The sequence below is a fragment of the Cherax quadricarinatus genome, chromosome 89 (genome assembly GCF_038502225.1).
Source record: "Cherax quadricarinatus isolate ZL_2023a chromosome 89, ASM3850222v1, whole genome shotgun sequence".
In the NCBI taxonomy this organism is placed as follows: Eukaryota; Metazoa; Arthropoda; class Malacostraca; order Decapoda; family Parastacidae; genus Cherax; species Cherax quadricarinatus.
This window is the reverse complement of record NC_091380.1, coordinates 7679419-7706397: the sequence shown is the minus strand read 5'-3', so window position 1 is coordinate 7706397 and position 26979 is coordinate 7679419. Positions and strand designations below refer to the sequence as shown.

The window sequence follows — 26979 nt, the reverse complement described above, 5'->3', positions numbered from 1 at the left end:
TATATATTATTATTATGTTGTTAAATATACCAGCGATTGATTTTACAAATGTGATTTCAGTAAAAATAGCATAAAATTTTTATATCTTTTGAAAAATTTCTGGATTTTAATAATAGTTATGGTAAGCCAGTGGAAGGTTTCGGTCAGATGACCAAAAGCTTCACCTATGGGTCATATAAAGGAACATTGGTCCTGTTTCCTGACAACTTTACCTTATCAAGTTACCTGACGACCCTAACCTTATTAAGTTTCCCGATGTCCCTAACCTTAAGTTACCTGACGACCCTAACCTTCCTAAGTTACCTGACGACCCTAACCTTCCTAAGTTACCTGACGACCCTAACCTTCCTAAGTTACCTGACGACCCTAACCTTCCTAAGTTACCTGACGACCCTAACCTTCCTAAGTTACCTGACGACCCTAAGTTTCCCGACAAAGCCTAACTTAATATATGTCTAACTTTTCAGTAATAACGGTAGAGTGAGCAGTAATACCATCGCCACACCCTTGTTCGTCACACACTGATTGGCAACGCTGCTGGTAGCATCACTGAACTGAAGCCTCAGTGTAGTCTACTGAAGCCTCAATGTAGTCTACTGAAGCCTCAGTGTAGTCTACTGAAGCCTCAGTGTAGTCTACTGAAGCCTCAGTGTAGTCTACTGAAGCCTCAGTGTAGTCTACTGAAGCCTCAGTGTAGTCTACTGAAGCCTCAGTGTAGTCTACTGAAGCCTGTAATGCAATAGAATGAAGCATAATTACAGTTTCCTGAAACCTTCAATGTATCGGAGGTTGAAACCCTCGGTGTGTCTAAGCTGAACTATGTTTGTACCGTCTACTGAAGCTGGTAGTACCGTAATATCTCATTGGTCCCTGGGGAGATTCAGTGACTCAAGGTCCCTGGGGAGATTCAGTGACTCAAGGTCCCTGGGGAGATTCAGTGACTCAAGGTCCCTGGGAAGATTCAGTGACCCAAGGTCCCTGGGGAGATTCAGTGACTCAAGGTCCCCGGGAAGATTCAGTGACTCAAGGTCCCTGGGGAGATTCAGTGACTCAAGGTCCCTGGGAAGATTCAGTGATTCAAGGTCCCTGGGGAGATTCAGTGGCTCAAAGTCCCTGCGAAGATTCAGTGACTCAAGGTCCCTGGGAAGATTCAGTGATTCAAGGTCCCTGGGGAGATTCAGTGGCTCAAAGTCCCTGGGAAGATTCAGTGACTCAAGGTCCCTGGGAAGATTCAATGACTCAAGGTCCCTGGGGAGATTCAGTGACTCAAGGTCCCTGGGAAGATTCAGTGACTCAACGTCACCTGGAACATCAGTGGCTCTCGTGACCCCTGGAAACAGCGACTCTCACACTTGTAACAGCGACCACTGGAAGCAACCTTCCAGTGTAGGAACACTGGAGAAATAGTCGCCACTCGAGTGTCAGTTCAAAAACAATTTGAACATTTCCCCTTCCAAAGAGACGGAGGTAAAGCACATACAAATAGGAAAAAAACAGCAGTGATAACAGTGAAATCAAACAAGACTGTGTACCACTGAAAAATACAAGTGTATCCTCAGTGACCTTCCAGTCGGAGCTCGGACAAAATCCACTGGAAGAGATCTAAGTGTTTGGATAAATCATCTCATCATCCATCATGGTCAAACTTCTTGAAGTATTCCTTGTCTTCTGTCTGGTAAGTAATTGTACAGCTCTTTTTCACAGTATGCAAAGTAACCACAGTGAAAACAATAGTGAAATTCCATGCGCTTTCGTGATTTCTCTCGTTATCATATTGATAACTGAAAAATTACGAAAACACTTACATTTTCACTATTTTTTTTCACTGTGTGTGTGTATGTGTGTGTGTGTGTGTGTGTTATAATTTTTTGTGAGTAAATGAGTCCAGGCAAGGCGCTGATTTTATACTGTATAAGCTTATTCTTGATTCTGGCGTAGGAGAGTGGATGTTAGCGATGAAGAATGGAGAAAATAGAAATGGATGAAGGAAAGAAATGGAGGGGGAGCTTAATAAGTAGTGCTTTGGTTAGTTCTTCCTGATAATAATAATAATAGCAATAATGATAACGATGATAAAGATGACCATGTCTGCGATAATAAGGGTGATGATATTCTTCTCCAGGTGACAGCTTCTGCGAGGGAGAATAAGGAAGGATGTGATGACAGCGATGTGGTGGTGAAGGCTACACAAGGGAAGCTTGTGATGCTCAGGCGCAGTGCCTTGAGCCATGCTTCGCCGAAGTTGCTTGGCGTCACTTATCCCTCCCTTCGCCACACTCCTGCCCAGGGTAGCAGTAGACCCCGAGGTTGTGGAGACGATAATACAGCGTGGACAGCCGGCAGGAGGCTGGGGAAGGTAAATATAGCTGGGAAAACGAAGGAAAGTCGTGGTACTGGAATATACCTGGAGAGGGTTTCGGAGGTCAACGCCCCCGTGGCCCGGTCTGTGACCAGGTCACAGCAGCAAGTCTTAGCAGGTGTTAGCGATTCGGGTCAGAGGGATGTTCGATGTAATGGACCAGGAAGCAGATGTTCCTTACGTAAGAAAAGGGAAACGGAGGAGGAAGGAACTGTTGGTGAGGAAGGGGCAGCAAAAGGAGACAGTAATGAAAAGAACGAAGAGGAGCTGCCTGAACCAGAAGCACTAGCCTGGATAAACCCAGGTCGGCTGGCTAGTCAAGGAGTGGCCATGGAAAACGTCCCATCCCTGGCGAACCTGATGGGACTGCGTGTGGTGAAGTTCAAGACCCCACAACAGCAGCAGCAGCACTTTCAGGCGCCATACAGACCACAGTCTCACCCAAAGCCACAGCTTCCCGAAGCAAACCATCTACCAACAGCACAAAATCCTTTCTCCAGGTTTGACAAGAACGACCAAGCTTTCATGACCACATTTCACGACAACTTCGACAGGTACTACAAGAGTTTCAACTCGCAGGAGGCTCCTGGTGTACACAGCGTCAATAGCCACGGCCGCAGGCCTGTAGAAACCAGCAGCTACAATATCCCGCCTCCTCGAAGCGCATTTCCCGCCACTGCATTCAAATTCCCTAAAGGGGGCGCGCAGCCCCAACCTCACCCACCAAACAACTTTGTCCGTCCGTCCTACTCCAGTCTGGGCACTGCTGCCGACTCCTTGATGCAATTCCTCAACCCGTTTAATATGCTGGGATCCAACCAGTTCCCCCAATTACCTCGCTACCCATACCCTGCCCCGCACCCAAACCATGACCCCCGTAGACCACACCATGAAATGAAGGAAATACATCATGGGGATGTTAAATATGAGGTAGTGAAGGATACCAACCAAGATCTATACAAAGGATACCAGTTTAAAGAGGACTCCCCTCTGAGAGACGACCTCTATATAGGTCAAGATGGCAACATCTACCTGAAAGACGATTCTACCTCATACAAAAATCCCAGTGGAAAGAATCAGTTTGGAAATGATGGCAGTCCATCCCAAAGTGATAGTGGTGAGAGACTGCCACCCTCACCACCAGAAGGACGCTTTGAAGACGAGGCCTCGAATTCCTTCGAGGAGGACTACGAGGAAGACTTCGAAAACGACTACGAAGAAGAGTCTAGTTATTCGCAACTGCTGGAAAATCATAACATGGACGAACAGTATTCAGAAAACCCTCCAAACTCTATCCAGAATTTTAGTCCTGACTATTTTGAAAATAGTCTCGAAATACCACTCATAGAGCAACCTAATTTGGATCGACCTAATCCATTCCAGCAGTCTCGCTATCCGAATCTAGAAAATAATCCGTACTTAATTCGTACGCCTCCCAACTCTTTCCTGAATTCTGGCCTCTTCAGTTGGTTGTTCTCCCCACACGCACGTACCAGCTACCCCACCTACTATTATAACCCCAGGGAAATCTTGCTACCCAGGTTCAGGTACCAGACGGGACCCTGGTCACGTCTCTCAAACTCTTTCCCAGTATCTGACACCCCAGATGTGAACTATGCACGACCTTCATTACCTTCCTATGGAGCTCTACCGCCCCCACCACCTTCCCCTGGAGCTCCACGATCCCCACTACCTTCCCCTGGAGCTCCACCATCCCCTGGAGCTCCACGACCCCCACCATCATCCCCTGGAGCTCCACGACCCCCACCACCATCCCCTGGAGCTCCGCGACCCTTACCACCTTCCCCTGGAGCTCAACGACCCCTATCACCTTTCCCTGGAGTTCCACGACCCCTACCACCTCCACCGTCACCTCCAAAAACCGCCGGCCCTCCACGACCCTTACTAAACCCTACAAATGTACGATCCCAACACCAACAGCAACCCTCACGACCCCAGTTTCCAAATCCCCTGCCACCTCGTTCTCCAAAACCACGCCCACCCATACCCCGACCCTCGCAAGCTGAGCTGTATCCTCACCCATCTATCCGAACTCCACCAGACGTTCCAACGAAGCATCATCATCCAGGCGGAGTCCACAGCGGGGCAAACTTCGAGCAAGGCCGCGAGTCGGCAACAGGCTTCTACCCCGGCAATGGTTTTTTCCAAACGGATTTCCCCACGCTGTTCCACATGGCCTCTTCCCAGAGGAAGAGTATCGTAGAAGAGCTGCCTAGGCCGATGGGGCAGAATGCAACAGCTATACCACCAGGTGATGAGGAATAAACACTAGGATGTCTTGCATTGTGTGTTGATGAGCGTCGCTAAAATTATCAGGGTGCAACCACTTCATGGGTCAAATTAGCGCTGGATGACCTTTTATTTTTTCAACATTTCCTCGGAATGCACTGTAATAGTTATTTTACAGTGGCAGGAGAAAATTTGCCAAGGTGGGGACCCACGAGAGGGAATTTGTCCCACAGCAAGATTTTCCCTCCATCCTACGTAGGTTGACATTTCACCGATAGGACATCCAGTTCTGGTCCAAGAACTGGAGTTAAGGAGAACGAAGCAAACAGAAGACAGGTCCAAGAACTGGAGCTAGAGAACCAGCACAGACGGAAGACGGATCCCAACGGTTCCAAGACAGCACAAACAGAGGACAACCTCATCGGCCATTGGAAAATGTGAAGACAGATCTTAACGACCATATCCAAGACCGAAGCTAAAAACAAGAGCACAAATGGAAGCCTCATCCATCAAGGCTGTTCCAGAAACAGATGATGAACAAGCAGCACCAACTTCACTGAAGTCAATGTTTAAAAGGCGCATGTGTTTCCCTGTCTCCTAATATCGTGTTTATTTCCCCCCTATAAACTACCTTGCCCATAATTACTATCATATTTCCTTTGTTTCGTAAGGTGAAGTCCAGGACCTTAATTCATGGTATAACTTAACAAATCTGAGAACAATTGTGTTGTAGAGGTCTGAGCTTTGCTCACACCTCTTGTTTCTCATCCTCATATCTGACATAGACAAGGTAGATTATATGGGCCAGACCCTAATCCACCATGAGGCCTGGTCTCAGACCGAGCCACGGGGGCGTTAACCCCCTGAAACTCTCTCCAGGTAAACTCCAGATATTAGAAGACAGGTAAACTGATGCACCCCTTAAATTTACATATTTCCTGGAACAATGAATGTTAGAAAATAAAATTATGAACGGGTCATGTAAACAAGTTTTGAGTAAAAAATATGACTAATGATAAAAGTTACATTTAAACTCAATATTAATACGTGTACGCGAATAAGAAAAATGCATATAATTTTAATTTCAAACAAGAATTTTGAAATTGGGTCCACAAGCAAATTTAGACAGGGCTGAAAATAGAAAAATATGGGCACATGTATTACGCAGAAAAAGTGTACATATGCCTTAATTAGTATACATGTATATATATATATATATATATATATATATATATATATATATATATATATATATATATATATATATATATATATATATATATATATATATATATATATATATATATATATATATGTAAGGTGTACGCGTTTAGCGATGTATGTGTTTAGCGACGTACGTGTTTAGTGTCGTACGTGTTTAGTGACGTATTCAAATTCAAATTCAAAGTTTATTCTCTATAAAGATTACAATGTTGAATTTACAGAATTTGGTTATTGTGTGGTTTACATGTAGTTAAATAATGATTACAGAGTGTACCACTAGAACGCCTAGCATGGCTAGGCATTTCGGGCGTTTAGTGACGTACGTGCTTAGCGACGTACGTGTTTAGTGACGTACGTGCTTAGCGACGTACGTGTTTAGTGACGTACGTGTTTAGTGACGTACGTGTTTAGTACCGTACGTGTTTAGCGATGTATGTGTCTAGCGACGTACATGTTTAGCGACGTACATGTTTGGCGACGTACGTGTTTAGTGATGTACTTGAATACTTTCCTGTGATATCAATTTATATAATTGTAACCCTCTTCAAGGTAGGTTCCTCGATGCTGATGAGGGGCTCTTGATTCAAGGAATTGGACCTGTGCTCCAATTTCTGGAATTAAACCTGAATGCAGTCCCCCCCCCTACCCAAAGGCACCGTATGACCCTTACGGGTTCAGCTCTTCCCATGAACGTAGCAGCAGTAGTAGTAGTAGTAATAATAATAATAATAATAATAATAATAATAATAATAATAATAATAATAACAAAATATAATTATATTTGTACGTACATTGTTGGTTATTAAGATATTTATTTATTTCAATATTTATTTATGCACATTAGGCTTTTTTTTTATATAGCGGTGTGTGACCCTAGTGGGTTTAGCGCTTAGATGGATAACTGTGGTAAAACTGTTATCACTTGACTCAAGAAATCGTAATGACACGATTGCAAACAAACCATACCCCCGGCCGGGATTGAACCCGCGGTCATAGAGTCGGGCTGGAGTTTTGAGACTCTATGACCGCGGGTTCAATCCCGGCCGGGGGTATGGTCTGTTATCACTTGTTATGTTCAGGTATAAAAAATATTTTGTCAGAATTGTTGAATAAATTGTTAAAACGATAATTTTGCTGTTTAATAAAAGGAATATCTGGGGTATACCTGGAGAGGGTTTCGGGGGGTCAGCGCCCCCGTGGACCGGTCTGTGACCAGGTCACGTGATGGATCAGGTCCTGATCAAAATGTCTGAGCATCAGACCTCTACAATATAATTGTCCCCAAAGATTTGTTAAGTTATACCATGAATTAAGGAAAGATCCTGGACTTTACCTTACGAAAGTAGGCAACACAAATGCGGCAGTAATTATGGATAAGGGAGATTACAGGGGGGGGGGAGAATAACATTAGAAAACAGGGGCACTGACGTGCCCCTTAAAACTTCAGGTTGGAACGAGTGAACTCCAACAAAGGAGACGTGAATGTATGTACCCGGCAATATTGCCGGGTAATATAAGTAGATTAGGCTCAGTAAGATATGTCAGGAAACACGGGATTTGTTGCCAGACTCTTGCTGTATAATCCTCCGGGTTTAGCGCTTCCCCTTTGATTATAATAATAATAATAATGTTGCCTGACTCGGCCCCTCAAGGGAGGTTCCTTGATGCTGGTGAGGGGCTGTTGAATTCCATGAATTAAGCCTGAATACCTTATATTCCCATCCACAGGCGCTGTATAATCCTACGGGTTTAGCGCTTCCCCCTTGATTATAATAATAATGCTAATAGTTTCCTGTCTCGGGTGTTAGTCATATAACGACCCGCCACTGAAGTTGCTGGTCGGCGTGGGTGTCCGGATCAAATTTAAAACTTCTAGCTTCTGTTTCTACTTACAAAGGAACTATTGTTCATTTTTCCTTCATGGCCCAGTCTTGGGCAACAAAGCTATATATCCCTTGTAAGTTTAGCTCTTCTCTTTGATAATAATAATAAATTAGGCAACAAATAAAATATAATAAAAATTTTGTTAAGTTATACCATGAATTAAGGAAAGATCCTGGACTTTACCTTACGAAAGTAGGCAACACAAATGCGGCAGTAATTATGGATAAGGGAGATTACAGGGGGGGGGGGAGAATAACATTAGAAAACATTGGATAACTGTGTCCCCTCAAGGAAGGTTCCTTGATGTTGGTGAGGGGCTCTTGATTTAGGGAATTGGATTTGTGCTCCAGTTCCCCGAATTAAGCCTGAATGCCTTCCACATCCCCCCCCAGGCGCTGTATAATCCTCCGGGTTTAGCGCTTCCCCTTGATTATAATAATAATGGATAACTGTGGTAAAACTGTTATCACTTGACTCAAGAAATCGTAATGACACGATTGCAAACAAACATCTAACCGCGCTGAGAACATTAGTCAGTCAGGCATCATTACCACAGGTCTTAGTGATCATTTCATCATTTACTGCACCAGGAAAATCACTAGGGATAGGGTAGGCCTACACAGGACAATAAAAATGAGGTCAACTAGAAACTACAGTAAAGAAACACTGGTAAATAGGCTACACAATTGTGACTGGACAGAGATAACAAGTTGCAGGGACGTAAACGATGCCTGGGAAAAATTCAAAACAATGTTCACTACCATTCTTAATAATATTGCACCAGTTAAAGAGGTTAGGATTAAACGAAGAACTGAACCCTGGATGACTACTGAGATATTAAATAATATGAAATTCAGAGACCAGCTGCTAAAAAGATTTAAAGCAAACAGACAGGATATTGCAGCACTAAATGAATTCCAAAGGGTGAGGAACAGAGTACAGAGACTTATAAAAGGAGCAAAGGCAAAACACTATTGCTCAAAAATTGAAGAGTATAAGCATAACCCCAGAAAGCTCTGGCAACAACTAAAACAGTTGGGGTATAGCCATAAGCCAGTAGATAGGTCTAACATAGTACTCACTATCGATAATGAGGTATGCCACGAAACATCTAAGGTGGCAAATTGCTTTAATTCCTACTACACATCTGTTGTATCAACACTAGTAAGTAAACTACCAGCTGCATCAAATACCTTTAACACAGACTCTGATAAGTTTCAAACATACTATACCAATAAAGGGGTAACCCCAAACAGTTGTCAACTAGTAAGTGTATCTCATGACTTTATTCAAAAAGAACTAAGCAGGTTAAACCCAACTAAGAGCACAGGCCCTGATAACATCCCGTCTAAGTTCCTAAAAGATGGTGCTTCTGAACTGTCAATCCCTATTGCTCACATAATAAATCTATCAATCACCACTAATACCGTACCGGAGGGGTTCAAGGAGGCCAGAGTTACTCCTATCTTCAAGAAAAATAGTAGGTCTGATGTCAGCAACTATAGGCCTGTTAGTATACTCAGTATATCTAAAATTCTAGAGAGGGCGGTGTATTCTCAAGTAGTTAAAGTACCTTAATAACAACAACATTCTCCATAGCTATCAATCGGGCTTTAGAAGATCCTACTCAACCGACACCTCCCTAATTAATCTGATGGATTACCTGAGAACTGAAATGTCAAAGGGGAACCTCATAGGTATGGTAACCTTAGACCTGCAAAAGGCCTTCGATACAGTCAACCACAATATATTATGTAATAAACTTCAAGCTATCGGTATAGGTTCTGTAGACTGGTTTAAGTCCTACCTTAGCAACAGGAGACAAATAGTCAAAATCAACAAAACAGAATCAGAACCCCTGCCGATAACATGTGGAGTTCCCCAAGGTAGTATTCTGGGTCCCTTATTATTCTTATGTTATGTCAATGACATACCTATCAGTGTCAAGTGCAAACTCCTACTGTATGCAGATGACAGTGCTCTGTTAGTGTCAGGTAAAGACCCACAAGATATAGCTAATGTTTTAACACTGGAACTGGAGTCCTGCAGCAAATGGTTAGTAGACAACAAACTATCATTACACCTAGGGAAAACTGAAGCCACTCTCTTTGGCACGAAACATAAACTGAGAAGGGTAAATAATTTTAATGTCCAGTGTAATGGGGAGCCCATCACTTTGGTTTCATCAGTAAAATATTTGGGAATCCCCTTTGACCCATGCATGTCAGGAGAATTGATAGGGAACAGTGTAGTAAAGAAAGCGAATGCCAGACTGAAGTTCCTGTATAGACAAGCACAGTGTCTACCTACTGAGGCTCGCAGGACCCTATGTCTAGCCCTTATACAATGCCATATGGATTACGCTTGCTCTTCATGGTACTCTGTCTTGACAAAAAAAACTGAAAGATAGACTGCAAATCACCCAGAACAAAATCGTAAGATTCATCCTGGGGCTGGGACCAAGAGAACATGGAGGCCAGGATGAATTACAGCAGTTGGATATGCTGAATGTTGAAGACAGAGTAAAACAACTGAAGCTAAATCATGTTTATAAAATTGCTCACGAACAATGTCCAGAATATCTTGCTGTCAATTTTGTCAAGGTTGGGAACCAAAGCAATCATAGTACTAGGTGGAGAGAGCACAACTTTGTAGTACCCACAGTCATTGGCCAGGCGTCAAACACCTTTTATTGTACAGCAATAAAGGAATGGAACAGACTGCCCGCACATGTCAAAGCCAGTCATAGCATGAACCAGTTCAAGAAGACTGCAAAAAGGTGTCTGATGAATGTAGCTACAGAAAGGGAGGGGAATGATTTTCTATTTTTTAGCTAACATACGTGTAAATTTTACCATATTCCTAGTAATGACCCTCGTATTGTAGATAGTCTTGATGACCCTCGTGTAGTAAATAGTCTTTTTAGTATGATAATGAGATGTTATCTTCATTGTAGAATAATAAGAAAATATTATAACCTTTATATTATAATAATAAGGTAAAAGGACCCCAATGGAAATAAGTCACTCTGTCTGACTTTTTTGGGTTATCCCAGGTTCTCTACACACATGCTGCTATGTATGATAATTCTATGTAACTGTATTTGTGTATACCTGAATAAACTTACTTACTTACTAAATCTTTGCATAATATCGGGAAGTCGGGTTCATTACGGCGTAACCCGTCAGTGGCCCTTATGAACCCCAAACAAACAAACAATCCTGACTCGTGCAGGATAAAAGATTTATTACTCATTCATTTAAGAGTTATAGCCCAGATAAACCCAACAAACATTAAGAGTTAACCTCCAAGTGGACGAAGAAGATAAAATGGTGTACCTGGACGACATGAGGACGTATTTCCACTCTCATAATAAGCAGAAAGAATACGTGGGACACAACTCTAAGGTTCATACTATTGGCTGGAATGCTGATGGTCGCCGCCTGGCGTCAGGATCTTATGATAAATGTGTCACTATATTTGTTTTTGATGGTCACCGCGAGACACTGGTGAGGAATTTATTATGTTATTTGTTTTATGTTGTAAGTGGTGATAATGTTGAGTATGATTTGTAACACTAGGGGGTGGGGGGGGGGGGTTCCTCAGGGGAGGGTCCTTGATGCTGGTGGGGGTTGCTCATGGGAGGGTCCTTGAGGCTGCTGGGGGTTGCTCAGTGGAGGATCCTTGATGCTGGTGGGGGTTCCTCAGGGGAGGGTCCTTGTTGCTGCTGGGGGTTCCTCAGGGGAGGGTCCTTGATGCTGCTGGGGGGTTCCTCAGGGGAGGGCCCTTGATGCTGGTGAGGATTCTTGATCTAGGTTCCTCAGGGGAGGGTCCTTGATGCTGGTGAGGGGCTCTTGATCTAGGTCCCTCAAGGGAGATTCCTTGATGCTGGTGAGGGGCTCTTGATGTAGGTTCCTCGGGGAGGGTCCTTGATGCTGGTGAGGGGTTCTTGATGTAGGTTCCTCAGGGGAGGGTTCTTGATGCTGGTGATGGGTTCTTGATATAGGTTCCTCAGGGGAGGGTCCTTGATGCTGGTGAGGGGTTCTTGATGTAGGTTCCTCAGGGGAGGGTCCTTGATGCTGGTGAGGGGTTCTTGTAGATTCCTCAGGGGAGGGTCCTTGATGTTGGTGAGGGGTTCTTGAAGTAGGTTGCTCAGGGGAGGGTCCTTGATACTGTGAGGGGTTCTTGATGCAGGTTCCTCAGGGGAGGGTCCTTGATGCTGGTGAGAGGCCCTTGATCTAGGTTTCTCAGGTGAGGGTCCTTGATGCTGGTGAGGGGTTCTTGATGTAGGTTCCTCAGGGGAGGGTTCTTGATGCTGGTGAGTTCTTTATCTAGGTTTCTCAGGGGAGGGTTCTTGATGCTGGTGAGGGGTTCTTGATCTAGGTTCCTCAGGGGAGGGCCCTTGATGTTGGTGAGGGTTCTTGATCTAGGTTCCTCAGGGGAGGGACCTTATGCTGGTGAGGGTTCTTGATCTAGGTTCCTCAGGGGAGGGTCCTTGATGCTGGTGAGGCGCACTTGATCTAGGTCCCTCAAGGGAGATTCCTTGATGCTGGTGAGGGGCTCTTGATCTAGGTCCCTCAAGGGAGATTCCTTGATGCTGGTGAGAGGCTCTTGATCTAGGCCCCTGAAGGGAGGTTCCTTGATGCTGGTGAGGGGCTCTTGATCTAGGTCCCTCAAGGGAGGTTTCTTGATGGTGGTGAGGGGCTCTTGATCTATGTCCCTCAAGGGAGATTCCTTGATGCTGGTGAGGGGCTCATGATCTAGGCCCCTCAAGGGAGGTTCCTTGATGTTGGTGAGGGGCTCTTGATCTAGGGAGTTGGAGCTGTACTCCGGTTCCCTGAATTGAGTCTGAATGCCTTCCCTCACCCCCACATGCACTGTATAATCCTACAGGTTTAGCTCTCCCCCATGATTATAATAATAACCCACTGGGGTTAAAAATCCGAACCAAATCTTATCTATCTTAAGAATTATTGAATTCCTTGGGTGAAATGTTGTGAATTAAAGGAAAGCATCATACTACATTTGTATATGTCCACCACACGACTATTCAACTGCCTCCCAGCATACATAAGGGGGATTACCAATAGACCCCTGGCTGTCTTCAAGAAGGTGCTGGACAGGCTCCTAAAGTCAGTACCTGACTAGCTGGGCTGTGGTTCGTATGTCAGTTTGCATGTGGCCAGCAGTAACAGCCTGGTTGATCAGACCCTGATCCACCACGAGGCTTGGTCTCAGACCGAGCCGCGGGGGAATTGACCTCCGAAATCCTCCAGGTAAATATCATTGTTGATGAAGTGTTTCTCCTGGACTGCAGCTTATCAGCAGAATACAAAGATGAATTACACTCCTGGAGATATCAGCCTTCAAATTCAATTTTTTATTTCTTTTTATGTAGTTTACATATAATAAAACATTGGTAGGCACAAAAGAAAGCCACTACTTTATAATTCATTTTGGGCAAACTATTTCTGATGCTTTAAGACAACTTAAAAATTAGACATCGACGTAAACCTTGCTGGAAGACTGAGTACATCAAACTACATACTTCTCTACTTAACCCTTAAACTGTCCTAGCGTAGATCTACGTTCGCTTGCATAGCGCTCCGAATGTAGATCTACGTTTTTTACATGTTTTCTTATGGAGAAAATCAAGGTTGGAGCACTACACGTGAAAACATAGATCTACGTTTGGACAGTTGAAGGGTTAATCTTCCACTGAGATTGATGTTTCCAGAAGTGTAATGCATCTCTGTATTCTACTGATAAAGCTGTAACACAGGTGAAATGCTTCATCAATGAATATTCCCAGTGTTGCATCCTCAGCTCACACATTGAGGGGTCTGGGATTGATCTACATTATTATTATTATAATCAAAAAAGAGATTGATCCACAGCACAGGTATCCTCTGTTCACCTAGCTTCATGCAGGTGAAATGCTCCTGCTCTTAAAAACTGGAGCCATCTTCCCCTTCCTCAGTTCAAATCTTATTTAACTTCTATTCCCAAGGTACTACAGGAACCCTACAAGTTCGGTACTTTCACATGAATAATATAATAATATACAGTGGTACCTCAAATTTCGAACAGCTCCAAACTCTAACAGTTATGTAAGTGTATTTTTGTAAGTGTTTTTGTAAGTGTATTTTTGTAAGCGTTTTTGTAAGTGTATTTTTGGGGGTCTGAAACGGACTAATCTTATTTACATTATTCCTTATGGGAACAAATTCGTTCGATAACGGCACTCGAACAGCCTTCTGGAACGAATTATGGCCAAAATTTCTACAGGTACATCCAAGTACATGTACAAGGTATACAAACCATAGCTGACATCAGTGACATGCTACTATATAGAAAGCTGCTTGTTATGCAGAGCATTTCTCGCAAATTAGGTCAGTTTTGTCCCAGGATGCGACTCACACCAGTCCGCTAACACCTATGTACCCATTTTTACACTGATGGATGAGCGTGGACAGCAGGTGTCTTATGGAAACATGTCCCTAATGTTTTCCAGCTGTACCGGGGATTCGAACTCTGGACTTCAGTGTGTGAGCTGTGTGTGCTAGCTTTGATGTTAGCAAAATTACAATAAATAATAATACAGTGATACCCCGAGTTTCAGCCGCCTCCCAACTCGAACAATTATGTAAGTATATTATTGTAAGTGCTTTTGTAAGTGTATTTTTGGGGGTCTGAAACGGACTAATCTAATTTACATTATTCCTTTTGGGAACAAATTCGTTCGGTAACGGCACTCGAACAGCCTTCTGGAACGAATTATGGCCGAAACTCAGGGTTACACTGTACATTTCTATTTCCAAAAAGTACACAGTTGTTACATAGTGAGGTGAAATTTATTTCGTATGTTTTGAAATGACTTGTTATTCAGGGCATTTCAGGCACACTAAAACGAGAACCTAAAACTGCTTGGCAATTCATCAGAAATGTGCACTTAAGAGAGAAAGTTTGTGATGTCTTAGTTTTGACTTGACAGTGGTTCAGGAGAGACTGAAATGTTGTTATAATGTTCCTCTCTTAAGTGCAGTTTTTTGATGAATTGTTTCAGCTATGGTATTATGACATTTTATTCCCTTCCAGATTATTGTGTATTGTATAACCCAATAGGAAATCTAAGGACTCCATTGTAAAAAAAGTAACTTTGTCAGACTTTTTTTTTGGGTTATCTTGGTGGGGTAATTTACATATATGTAACTCAGTATGATAATTGTACTTATGTGGACCTGTACCTAAGTAAACTCAATTATCAATGTTAGATTATAGTAATACAATAAATCACAGAACAGGTGGGGCTTGAACCCATGGCAAGTAAAAAAACACAGTCCTGTGTGTTTTAAGACTTGCTTGATGCTAGTTCAAGCCCCATCTAGTCCATGATTTGACATTAGATTATTAGAATGCCTAGTTTAATGTAATTAAGTTGTCTGGAGATAATGCCTGAAAGTTTCCCAAGAAAGTAGAAGTCTAAACTGACACTTGTGCTTTGGTTACAGAGAAAGGACTACACGTATAAAGGTCATGGTGATAGTGTTGACCAATTGTGTTGGCACCCGACACACTCTGAACAGCTCACCTCAGCCAGTGGAGATAAAACTGTAAGAATTTGGGATACACGCACCCATAAATGTTCTGCGACCATCAATACAAAAGGTAAGTGATGCAACTGTCTGATTGTTAAGTAACTAAAATCCCCAGGAACTATATAACCCTGCAGGGGTTATATAGTTCCTGGGGAGTGGAATACAATCAAATGTGATAAAGAGAAGAGATGTGCGGGTCCAGTTTCTTGGATCAAGATCCTGCTCACTGGCTTTAAGGAATTCTTGTGAGGGGACGAGAACAGGGGAGCACTGCAGTACCCCTGTTGGCCTACGTTCGTTGAATTCTCAGTGCATCCATCTTTTCTCTCAGTCTGCAAGAATAATCTGGACCTTCCTCTATTATAAACAGTATGAAGTGATCTGGATTCATATTGTGTATTTGATGCTATACCAGTTGCTGTGAAAGGCAAAAATATATTTGTCGTTTTTGGTGGAGGCAGTAATGTGAGTTTTCATCTAATAATGATTATATATATATGCGCTACAGGTGAGAACATCAACATCACTTGGTCCCCAGATGGCCAGACTATTGCAGTTGGCAACAAGGAGGACCTGGTTTCTTTCATTGATGTGCGCAGCCAGAAGATCCGTCACGAACAGCAGTTTAAATTTGAAGTCAACGAGTTATCCTGGAACAATGCCAATGATTTGTTTTACCTCACCAATGCACAGAGTGGTCAAGGATACATTCACATCTACAAGTTAGTTAAGACCTCCTATTTCTATAGCTTACTGTTCCTTTATACTGTCGATACACCAGATTGGTTTATAATTAGCTTTATAACTCTTGCTCATTTAAAAATGAAACATCCAGCTTGTAGAAGACAATCCCAGTCTAATGTTGGCCACAAAATCCTTTACTAGTTTTAAAAATTTATTACAAAAATTTGGTATAAGACAAGCAAATGCAGTTCTCTGCATACAGCAGCAGAATTATCACAACACAAAGTTCCCTCGTAGACGGGATGGGCATGATGGGCCCCCCATCAAATATTTCCTTCCTGCTCCTCTGATGTAGATACGTGGAGTGAACTGGAGTATTGGTTAGCTGTGTTACAGGCCACTAACTGCACATATTGAGTTTACGTGGATTAGACAAGCATATACAGTGGAACCTCAAATATTGAACTTTCTTCGGTCCAGAAGGCTGTTCGAGTGCCTTTACCGAATGAATTTATTCCCATCAGGAATAATGTAAATTAGATTAGTCCATTTCAGACCCTCAAAAATACACTTATAAAAGCACTTACAAAAATACACATACATCATTGGTCGTGTTGGGAGCAGTTCGATTTTTGAGGTTCCACTGTAGTTTTATACTTGTTTGCTATCATGTGCAATAAACTACATCTTCATATTTATTACCATTTTGTTGTAACAATTATTTAAGTCCATCTAAATAATTATAAAGATAAAGATACCCAAGAGTTGCACATGTGTCTAATTTATCAACATGTCGGTTCTCTGAACCATTCATCTACAAGTCCATCTATCCATGATCATCAGTCAGGAAGCTGTGTCTGGGACTGAACCATGGGGATGTACATAATGACCCATGGAATTAGAAACAGATGAGCAGCAGTAGCAGCGTTAAAAAAACTTGTACACTAATTTTATCCTACCCATAATGTATTTGCTAATTTTTCTAATCCACAGTTATCCGGAGATGGAGCTAGTTCACTGCATTCATGCTCATCCTGGCAACTGTATTTGTATCAAGTTTGAACCAAATGGGCAGTACTTTGCCACAGGCTCTGCTGATGCCCTCGTGTCTATCTGGGATGCGCAGGAACTCTACTGCCGCATGACATTATCCAGGTATAATATAGAATCTAACCAGTGTTGGTGTCTAATTATTTAGGTATAAGCTAGACCAGGGGTATTTAACCCTTAAACTGTCCAAATGTAGATCTACATTCTCTCGCTTAGTGCTCCGAACGTAGATCTACGTTTGATTTTACATGCTTTCTTATGTAAAAAAAACATAGATCTACATTTGGAGAGCTACGCGAGCGAACTTAGAGCTACGTTTGGACAGTTTAAGGGTTAACCTGCTGTAATATTAGCCCCATAGAAGAATTTTGCTTTTTTCTAGGGATTCAGGTGAAGCAGCTAGCTGGACTTTAGTCCTGGAGGTGGGAAGTACAGTGCCTGCACTCTGAAGGAGAGGGTGGTGATATTTACAGTTTTGAACTGTAGTATTGGCACCCCCTGGCAGGACAGTAATGGAGTGAGTGATGGTAAAAGTGTTTCTTTTCTTGGGCCACCCTGCCTTGTTGCGAAATGGCTGGTGTGTTTAAAAACAATTGGGTAATAGGGTAATTATAGTTATGTCTTCAAGCTCAAGTGGTAGCAATAGCAGTGCCAGAACTGTTAAATATCACTGAACTAAACCATATTATATCTGATTATTCAGTTATGAGGCATCTAATGTTAAATCTAAATACTGTTCTTAGGTAAAGTGTTATATTGTGCCGTGAACCCTTATGAATGAGTAGGTAAATCCCACATAAACATAAAATTAAACATCGAGTAGAATTGTTCTGTATATAGTGGACCCCCGCTTAACGATCACCTCCAAATGCGACCAATTATGTAAGTGTATTTATGTAAGTGCGTTTGTACGTGTATGTTTGGGGGTCTGAAATGGACTAATCTACTTCACAATATTCCTTATGGGAAAAAATTCGGTCAGTACTGGCACCTGAACATACTACTGGAATGAAAAAAGTTCGTTAACCGGGGGTCCACTGTATTTAGGACACTGTCAGAGATTCGCTTAGGCTCGTGTGCAAAGTGAGCTCAGTGATGGAAGCTAGTACAATTTGCCTCTTTTTCACAATTTTTATGTCATCTTTGGTTTCCACATACAATAGGGCCCCACTTATACGGCAGGTTAGGTTCCAGGCTTCCGCCGTAAAGCGGGGCCCTACTGTACTGCTTTGTTGCTGGATGTATTGTTTTTAGACCATTCTAGGAGACCTGGTTAACTTAAAGAGGCTCTGAATTGTGGCGCAAACACCCATGTTGCTACTTGGTAGACTGTACCCTTTAATAATGATGATGATGATGATAATAATAATAATAATAATAATGTTTATTTCTTTGTCATACAAAAATGCAGTTTGCATGAATAAATACAATGGTAGGCACAAAAGAAAGCCACTATATATGCACTGCATTTTGGGAAACTAATCATAAGGCTTACAAGTTACTTAAGAACTAGACATAGTTAGGACTACTTATGCAATTAATTAAATTAGAACTTCTTATGCAGTTAATTACATTAGGACTTCTTATGCAGTTAATTACATTTGGACTGCTCATGCAGCTAATTACATTTATAACATATGTTTTAGACTGTACCCTTTAGTATTGACACTAAAGAATAAGTCACAATACTGTGGCAGAAACATTTCTCAACTAACCCACAAACTGAGAATAAATCTTTAGACATTGTTTTGGTTGGTGCTGGACCATTATCAAGGTGAAAATGACAGAGAAACTGAGAGTAAACCATAAGTGTGATCAGGTGAAGAGGTCTGAAAAGTTTGTGTACAGATTTATCCTTGAATAACAAAAAAAGGCACAGTAACATGACTGGAACAATACACAAATAACCCACACATAGGAGAGAGGAGCTTATGATGACATTTCGGTCCGACTTGGACTGTTTACAAAGTCACACTAACAAAAATGAGAGGAGGAGGGAGTATATATAGGCCAGCAGACAGGGACAGTCCAAGTCGGACCAAAACGTCGTAAGCTCCTCTTTCCTACGTGCGGGTTATTTGTGCTTTATCCTTGAGCCTGGGAATGAGACCTGCCCTTTGCTTTCTTAGATCACACTTGATTACCTCTCATTCTCTAGCACTTCCCTCAGTCATGGTCACGGAACGGTCCGGGCCATGGGGGTGTTGACCCCCAAAACCCCCTCCAGGTACTGGCCATTTCCCACCGAGTTAGGGTGACCCAAGGAAAGAGGAAATGCATTCACTATCATTCATTCAAACACTATCTTGTCAGAAGTAAGCTGACATCAGAGTTCAGATGATCCTCTGAAGTGCAGAATCTTCATCCCTCTTTTAGAATGCAGTCATTGTACTACCAACCTTCAGGACTCCAGTTCCATGAATCCAGTTTCCATGAATCCCTTCACAAAACATTTCCTTACTCACACTCCAATAGCTCATCAGGTTCCAAAAAACATTTGCCTCCACTCACTCCTTTCTGACATGCTCACAAATGCCTGCTGGATGTCCTGTAATACTTAATAATAATAATAATAATAATAATAATAATAATAATAATAATAATATGGAATTATCTTATTTGTGGGTTAATTGTTAAGTAAGACCAATGTTGTCAAAATGATACAGTGTACAATGTGTACATAATTTTGATGTATATAACACAATGTTCTTTGAATAGTTTTATTTTTGTAGTCACAATAAATACTCCACAGATTAGAATGGCCGGTTCGCACCCTGAGTTTCTCTCATGATGGTCAGCTGTTGGCATCAGGCAGCGAGGATCAGATGATTGACATTGCTCACATAGCCACTGGGGAGCAGGTGGCACACATCAGTGTTGCATATCCTACCTTCACACTAGCATGGGTAAGGTCACTATACCTTCACACTAGCATGGGTAAGGTCATATACCTTCACACTAGCATGGGTACGGACACTATACCTTCACACTAGCATGGGTAAGGTCACTATACCTTCACACTAGCATGGGTATGGTCACTATACCTTCACACTAGCATGGGTAAGGTCACTATACCTTCACACTAGCATGGGTATGGTCACTATACCTTCACACTAGCATGGGTATGGTCACTATACCTTCACACTAGCATGGGTATGGTCACTATACCTTCACACTAGCATGGGTAAGGTCATATACCTTCACACTAGCATGGGTATGGTCACTATACCTTCACACTAGCATGGGTAAGGTCACTATACCTTCACACTAGCATGGGTATGGTCACTATACCTTCACACTAGCATGGGTAAGGTCATATACCTTCACACTAGCATGGGTATGGTCACTATACCTTCACACTAGCATGGGTAAGGTCACTATACCTTCACACTAGCATGGGTATGGTCACTATACCTTCACACTAGCATGGGTAAGGTCACTATACCTTCACACTAGCATGGGTAAGGTCACCCTACCATCACACTAGCATGGGTCAGGTCACCATATCTACACACTAGCTTGGGTAAGGTCACCCTACCTTCACACTAGCATGGATAAGGTCACTCGTCACTCTACCTTCACACTAGCATGGATAAGGTCACTCGTCACTCTACCTTCACACTAGCATGGATAAGGTCACTCGTCACTCTACCTTCACACTAGCATGGATAAGGTCACTCGTCACTCTACCTTCACACTAGCATGGATAAGGTCACTCATCACTCTACCTTCACACTAGCATGGGTAAGGTCATTCGTCACTCTACCTTCACACTAGCATGGATAAGGTCACTCGTCACTCTACCTTCACACTAGCATGGATAAGGTCACTCGTCACTCTACCTTCACACTAGCATGGATAAGGTCACTCGTCACTCTACCTTCACACTAGCATGGGTAAGGTACATTAGCCTTATTAGTATTACATCATGTCATATGAGTGTAAAATAGGAAACTGGTAATTTTTTTTGTGCACTCTGGCAAGATTACTGATCTTTTCTGTCTCATTAACATGTAAGATGGCAGGTAGATCTTGCAAACTTTTTTGCATTAATTATACACATGTTGTTACTCTCCTGTGTGCTTCTTAATTCTGTAATATTTCCTTTCCAACCTAGGAGGCCTAGTCTGAGATTAGGCCTTGGGGAAGATGATAAATAACAGTACTGTTCCTTTAAGAGTGATGTCATGATGCTGAAGGGCTTCTGATCCATTCTGTTGGAGCTATCTTGCTCTTCCGTGATTCAGACCTGATAACTGCCCCTTTCCCAAGTGCTGTATGATCCCTACAGGTTTACCACTTCTTTACGAATGTAAAATTGATGATAGTATGTAATATTGTGGCTTGAAGGGACATCCGGACTATAGTGTCGGTACACCTCTGGCAAGACAGTGATCGAGTGAGTGATAGTGAAAGTTTTTTTTTTTTTTTTTTTTTTTTATGGGGGGGGGGTCACCCTGCCTCAGTGGGTAATAGCTGGTGTGTTAATAAAAAATAAACCAAAAAAAATAACATTGCTATGCTATATACCTTCACTGGGAGATGTTGTCCGCTCTTCCACTTACCCCATTATAATGAGTTGAGTGTCAGTTCCTGAAGACCCCTCAAGTGCCTTGATGCTGGTAAAAGCTCTTGATCCAAGGAAGAGGAGCTGTTATGCAGCATCCCCCCAATGAAAAGCAGGGGTGCCAGTAGCACGATAAGAGACAACACAATAAGTGTCAGGGGCCCAAGACTGCTCAGCTGCCTCCCAGCATACATATGGGGGATTATTTGTAGACCCCCTGACTGTCTTCAAGACGGCACTGGACAGGCACTTAAAGTGCGGCCAACAGTAACAGCCTGGTTGATCAGGCCCTGATCCACCGTGAGGCCTGGTCACAGACAGGGCCAGGTATACTTCGGGTATGAGAATTCTCTCTAGAAAAAAGTTTGATTATTTTGACTGTTTTCAGTATGTGATCTTTAACCCCTTAACTGTCCAAACGTATATCTACGTTCTTACCACTAGCGCTCCAAACGTTGATCTATGGTCTTACCACTAGTGCTCCAAACGTAGATCTACGTTCTTACCACTAGTGCTCCAAACGTAGATCTACGTTCTTACCACTAGTGCTCCAAACGTTGATCTATGGTCTTACCACTAGTGCTCCAAACGTAGATCTACATTCTTACCACTAGTGCTCCAAACGTAGATCTACGGTCTTACCACTAGTGCTCCAAACGTAGATCTACATTCTTACCACTAGTGCTCCAAACGTTGATCTATGGTCTTACCACTAGTGCTCCAAACGTAGATCAACATTCTTACCACTAGCGCTCCAAACGTAGATCTACATTCTTACCACTAGCGCTCCAAACGTAGATCTACATTCTTACCACTAGCGCTCCAAACATAGATCTACGTTTGGACAGTTAAGGGGTTAATAAATAAGACTGAGTTGCTTGCCACAGTGTTGAAGTTGAGGGTGTGTTGAGATGTGGGCCAACTTCACCAGTGTCTGACATGGCTGATGGGCTCTTGATGTAAGATATTGGAGCCTTGATGTGGGTCAACTTCACCAGTGTCTGACATGGCTGATGGGCTCTTGATGTAAGATATTGGAGCCTTGATGTGGGTCAACTTCACCAGGGTCTGACATGGCTGATGGGCTCTTGATGTAAGATATTGGAGCCTTGATGTGGGTCAACTTCACCAGTGTCTGACATGGCTGATGGGCTCTTGATGTAAGATATTGGAGCCTTGATGTGGGTCAACTTCACCAGGGTCTGACATGGCTGATGGGCTCTTGATGTAAGATATTGGAGCCTTGATGTGGGTCAACTTCACCAGTGTCTGACATGGCTGATGGGCTCTTGATGTAAGATATTGGAGCCTTGATGTGGGTCAACTTCACCAGGGTCTGACATGGCTGATGGGCTCTTGATGTAAGATATTGGAGCCTTGATGTGGGTCAACTTCACCAGTGTCTGACATGGCTGATGGGCTCTTGATGTAAGATATTGGAGCCTTGATGTGGGTCAACTTCACCAGTGTCTGACATGGCTGATGGGCTCTTGATGTGAGATATTGGAGCCTTGATGTGGGTCAACTTCATCAGTGTCTGACATGGCTGGTGGGCTCTTGATGTAAGATATTGGAGCCTTGATGTGGGTCAACTTCACCAGTGTCTGACATGGCTGATGGGCTCTTGATGTGAGATATTGGAGCCTTGATGTGGGTCAACTTCACCAGTGTCTGACATGGCTGATGGGCTCTTGATGTAAGATATTGGAGCCTTGATGTGGGTCAACTTCACCAGTGTCTGACATGGCTGATGGGCTCTTGATGTAAGATATTGGAGCCTTGATGTGGGTCAACTTCACCAGTGTCTGACATGGCTGATGGGCTCTTGATGTAAGATATTGGAGCCTTGATGTGGGTCAACTTCACCAGTGTCTGACATGGCTGATGGGCTCTTGATGTAAGATATTGGAGCCTTGATGTGGGTCAACTTCACCAGTGTCTGACATGGCTGATGGGCTCTTGATGTAAGATATTGGAGCCTTGATGTGGGTCAACTTCACCAGTGTCTGACATGGCTGATGGGCTCTTGATGTAAGATATTGGAGCCTTGATGTGGGTCAACTTCACCAGTGTCTGACATGGCTGATGGGCTCTTGATGTGAGATATTGGAGCCTTGATGTGGGTCAACTTCATCAGTGTCTGACATGGCTGGTGGGCTCTTGATGTAAGATATTGGAGCCTTGATGTGGGTCAACTTCACCAGTGTCTGACATGGCTGATGGGCTCTTGATGTGAGATATTGGAGCCTTGATGTGGGTCAACTTCACCAGTGTCTGACATGGCTGGTGGGCTCTTGATGTAAGATATTGGAGCCTTGATGTGGGTCAACTTCACCAGTGTCTGACATGGCTGATGGGCTCTTGATGTAAGATATTGGAGCCTGATGCCAGTGAAAGGCTCTTGGTTCAAGGAACTGGATTTACTTTTCCGTTAAATCTGATTTCGTCCCAGGTACTGCATGAAACTTGAGGGTTTAGAGCTTCCCCCTGATGATGATGATCAATAATAAGAGTAACAATAATAATAATAATAATAATAACTAAAGATAACCTTCCCTTGGATCAGACCTGATTAGCTCCCATTTCCAAGGTTCTGCATAACCCTTACAAATTCATCATTTCCCCATGAATATAATAATAATTATAATAAATTCACTTAAAATTATAGTACACAGATCTGCTTCAGACAGATTATTATATCCAGAAATATATCCTAAACCCACATGGGTTATGTAAGTGGTTCAAAGCATCTGACGTTTATTCTACTGGGCATTACGGCTTATTGTGACCTATCAAGTTGCAGTTGCAATATAATGATTTCTGAAAGACTTAATGGAGATGGGAAGTACAGTGCCTGCACTCTGAAGGAGGGGTGTTAATGTTGCAGTTTAAAAACTGTAGTGTAAAGCACCCTTCTGGCAAGACAGTGATGGAGTGAATGATGGTGAAAGTTTTTCTTTTTCGGGCCACCCTGCCTTGGTGGGAATCGGCCAGTGTGATAATAAAAAAAAAAAAAATTAATGTATCTGATTTTTTATCATTTTTTGGCAACACACTTGATGATTTTTATTTTTCAGCTGATGATTTCATTTTGCTAAAATAGTCTGACAAGTTTTATCTGTTAGTGGTTTCAGGAATTGATATGATGCATGTGGTTTAGAAAAAAGACCAGTTGAAGAATGAGACTCTTACGCAACATTTTTCAAGACTGATAGACAGAACACATCGACTCCAGGCTGAGGGACTGATTACCTCAAACTCCTCATCTTCCACCGTTCTTCTCTGCAATGGACTGCAGAAGTCACAGGCTGGCGAAACATTTCTGTAGTACAGATTCCCAAATGTTGTACAAGTGTCTCCTCATTCTGAGAATGATCTTCAACACTGCCCGGTCTCAGACTAGGCCTCCTAGGTGGCAAAGGAAATATTATAGGATTAATAACTGCCTCGGTGGGAGATGGCCGACTTGTTAAAAAAAAAATAAAAAATAATAACTGTTGAGAAGTACATTCTCTGACCAGGCCTCTTAGTCTGGAAAGGAAATTTTATAGGATTAAGAATTGTTAAGAAGTTTGGCAGTTTGGAGGGATATGTTGTGTATCTTTATATGTACGTATATGTTTCTAAACTGTTGTATTCTGAGCACCTCTGCAAAAACAGTGATAATGTGCGAGTGTGGTGAAAGTGTTGAATGATGATGAAAGTATTTTCTTTTTGGGGATTTTCTTTCTTTTTTGGGTCACCCTGCCTCGGTGGGAGACGGCCGACTTGTTGAAAAAAAAAAAAAAGTACATTGGAACGTGCTACTCATTGTGTACAAACAATGTTCGGTTTTTGTCCGTATTTTTTCAGATACTACAGTGGACCCCCGGTTAGCGACATTTTTTCACTCCAGAAGTATGTTCGGGTGCCAGTACTGACCGAATTTGTTCCCATAAGGAATATTGTGAAGTAGATTAGTCCATTTCAGACCCCCAAACATACACGTACAAACGCACTTACATAAATACACTTACATAATTGGTCGCATTCGGAGGTGATCGTTATGCGGGGGTCCACTGTATATGCATCTAATTTTATTTCTCACATTGTAATAATGTTTGCAACACACTTATTTTTCTTCAGCATTGTTACATATTCACTTTATTTTCTTTTCAGCATCCAAGACACTTTCTTCTGGCATACGCTTGTGATGACAAAGATGATCGAGAACGCGACCGCGACGCTGGAACTGTCAAACTCTGGGGTCTTGGTGAGCGAAGTTGAGACAGAAGGCTGGAGCTGCTCAAGTGTTGGAGCTCTGTGAAAGAAGCTGAGATTCAGTGCTGGAACTTGCAAGTGTTGGGGTAGTAGTAAAAGGAGTTGGCGTTTGCTGAAAGTGTCAAGTGTTGGAGTCTTGGTGAGTAGAGTTGAGACTGTGCACTGGAATAGTAACACTGGGGCCATTATGAATGGATTCGAGATTGGACTACCAAGCTCCGGGGGTCCCTGTGGAATGAGTTGAGATTGTTTTCTGTAACTGTACAGTAGTGTAGTAAACTAGTAAACATGTCATTATGATTTCATGAGTCAGTAGTGTAGTACTGGGGTCTTGGTGCCTAGATTTAAAATTGTATGATGGAGCAATAGTGTTCCAGTCTTTGTGAATAGTGTTGAGATTGTACTTTCGGACTGTCAGGCTTTGGGATCCTTGTGAAAGGAGTTGAAAAGGTATGCAGGGATTGTTGAATATTTGGGTCCTTGCGACTGGTGTCTAATGCTTCAATTCTACTCTTCAAGTTCTGAAGATAATTTGATTTTGCTGTGTAGGTAGATAGGTAGTACGTAATTGCAATCACAAATCAACACTAAAATAGGAAATAGTTTAAATATTAAGTATTGGACATTACTGCTGGTAAAAATTAAAAATACATGTATGTATTTCTTAATAAGCTATTGAAGAAAGTTTTTATAATACATATTTAAGATACACTTTTGAGAGTGGCTTTTTGATTCTAAGTAAATACTTTATCTGAATTTAGTATCCTTTGAAAATAGTTACTTACATATTTTTGATAAATAAAATTGTCACCAATTACAAGAGAATGCTCAGCACTGCCATTTCATATCATTCCAGTTGTAATATGTGTTCATACCATATTAAAACAAATTTGTATATGAGTTAATTACTTCTTTCAATAAATTGGCCGTATCCCACCTAGGCAGGGTGGCCCCCCCCCCAAAAAAAAAAAAGAAGTTTCTCTTTTTAACTTTAGTAATGTATACAGGAGAAGGGGTTACTAGCCCCTTGCTCCCGGCATTTTAGTCGCGTCTTACGATACACATGACTTATGGAGGAAAAATTCTGTTCCACTTCCATACGA

General features: G+C 42.4%; 2 protein-coding genes across 3 annotated transcripts; both read left to right on the top strand.

The window, feature by feature from the left end:
- Positions 1-473: 473 nt before the first annotated feature.
- Positions 474-5797, top strand: LOC128697127 (uncharacterized). The gene is made up of 2 exons (XM_053788640.2): positions 474-1675; positions 2123-5797. Exons 1-2 carry the CDS (start codon positions 1637-1639, stop codon positions 4643-4645), a joined length of 2562 nt encoding a protein of 853 aa, XP_053644615.1. The 5' UTR covers positions 474-1636; the 3' UTR covers positions 4646-5797.
- A 5112-nt stretch (positions 5798-10909) lies between these two features.
- Positions 10910-26771, top strand: tex (THO complex 3 homolog tex). 2 transcript variants are annotated; one of them, XM_053788780.2, is made up of 6 exons: positions 10910-11226; positions 15229-15385; positions 15824-16037; positions 16993-17154; positions 19802-19955; positions 25775-26771. In XM_053788780.2, the coding sequence occupies exons 1-6, from the start codon at positions 11047-11049 to the stop codon at positions 25880-25882; spliced, it is 975 nt and encodes a 324-aa protein (XP_053644755.1). In that variant the 5' UTR covers positions 10910-11046; the 3' UTR covers positions 25883-26771. The 2 variants fall into 2 exon arrangements, with proteins under 2 accessions (XP_053644755.1, XP_053644757.1); XM_053788782.2 differs by lacking the exon at positions 19802-19955.
- Positions 26772-26979: the final 208 nt, after the last annotated feature.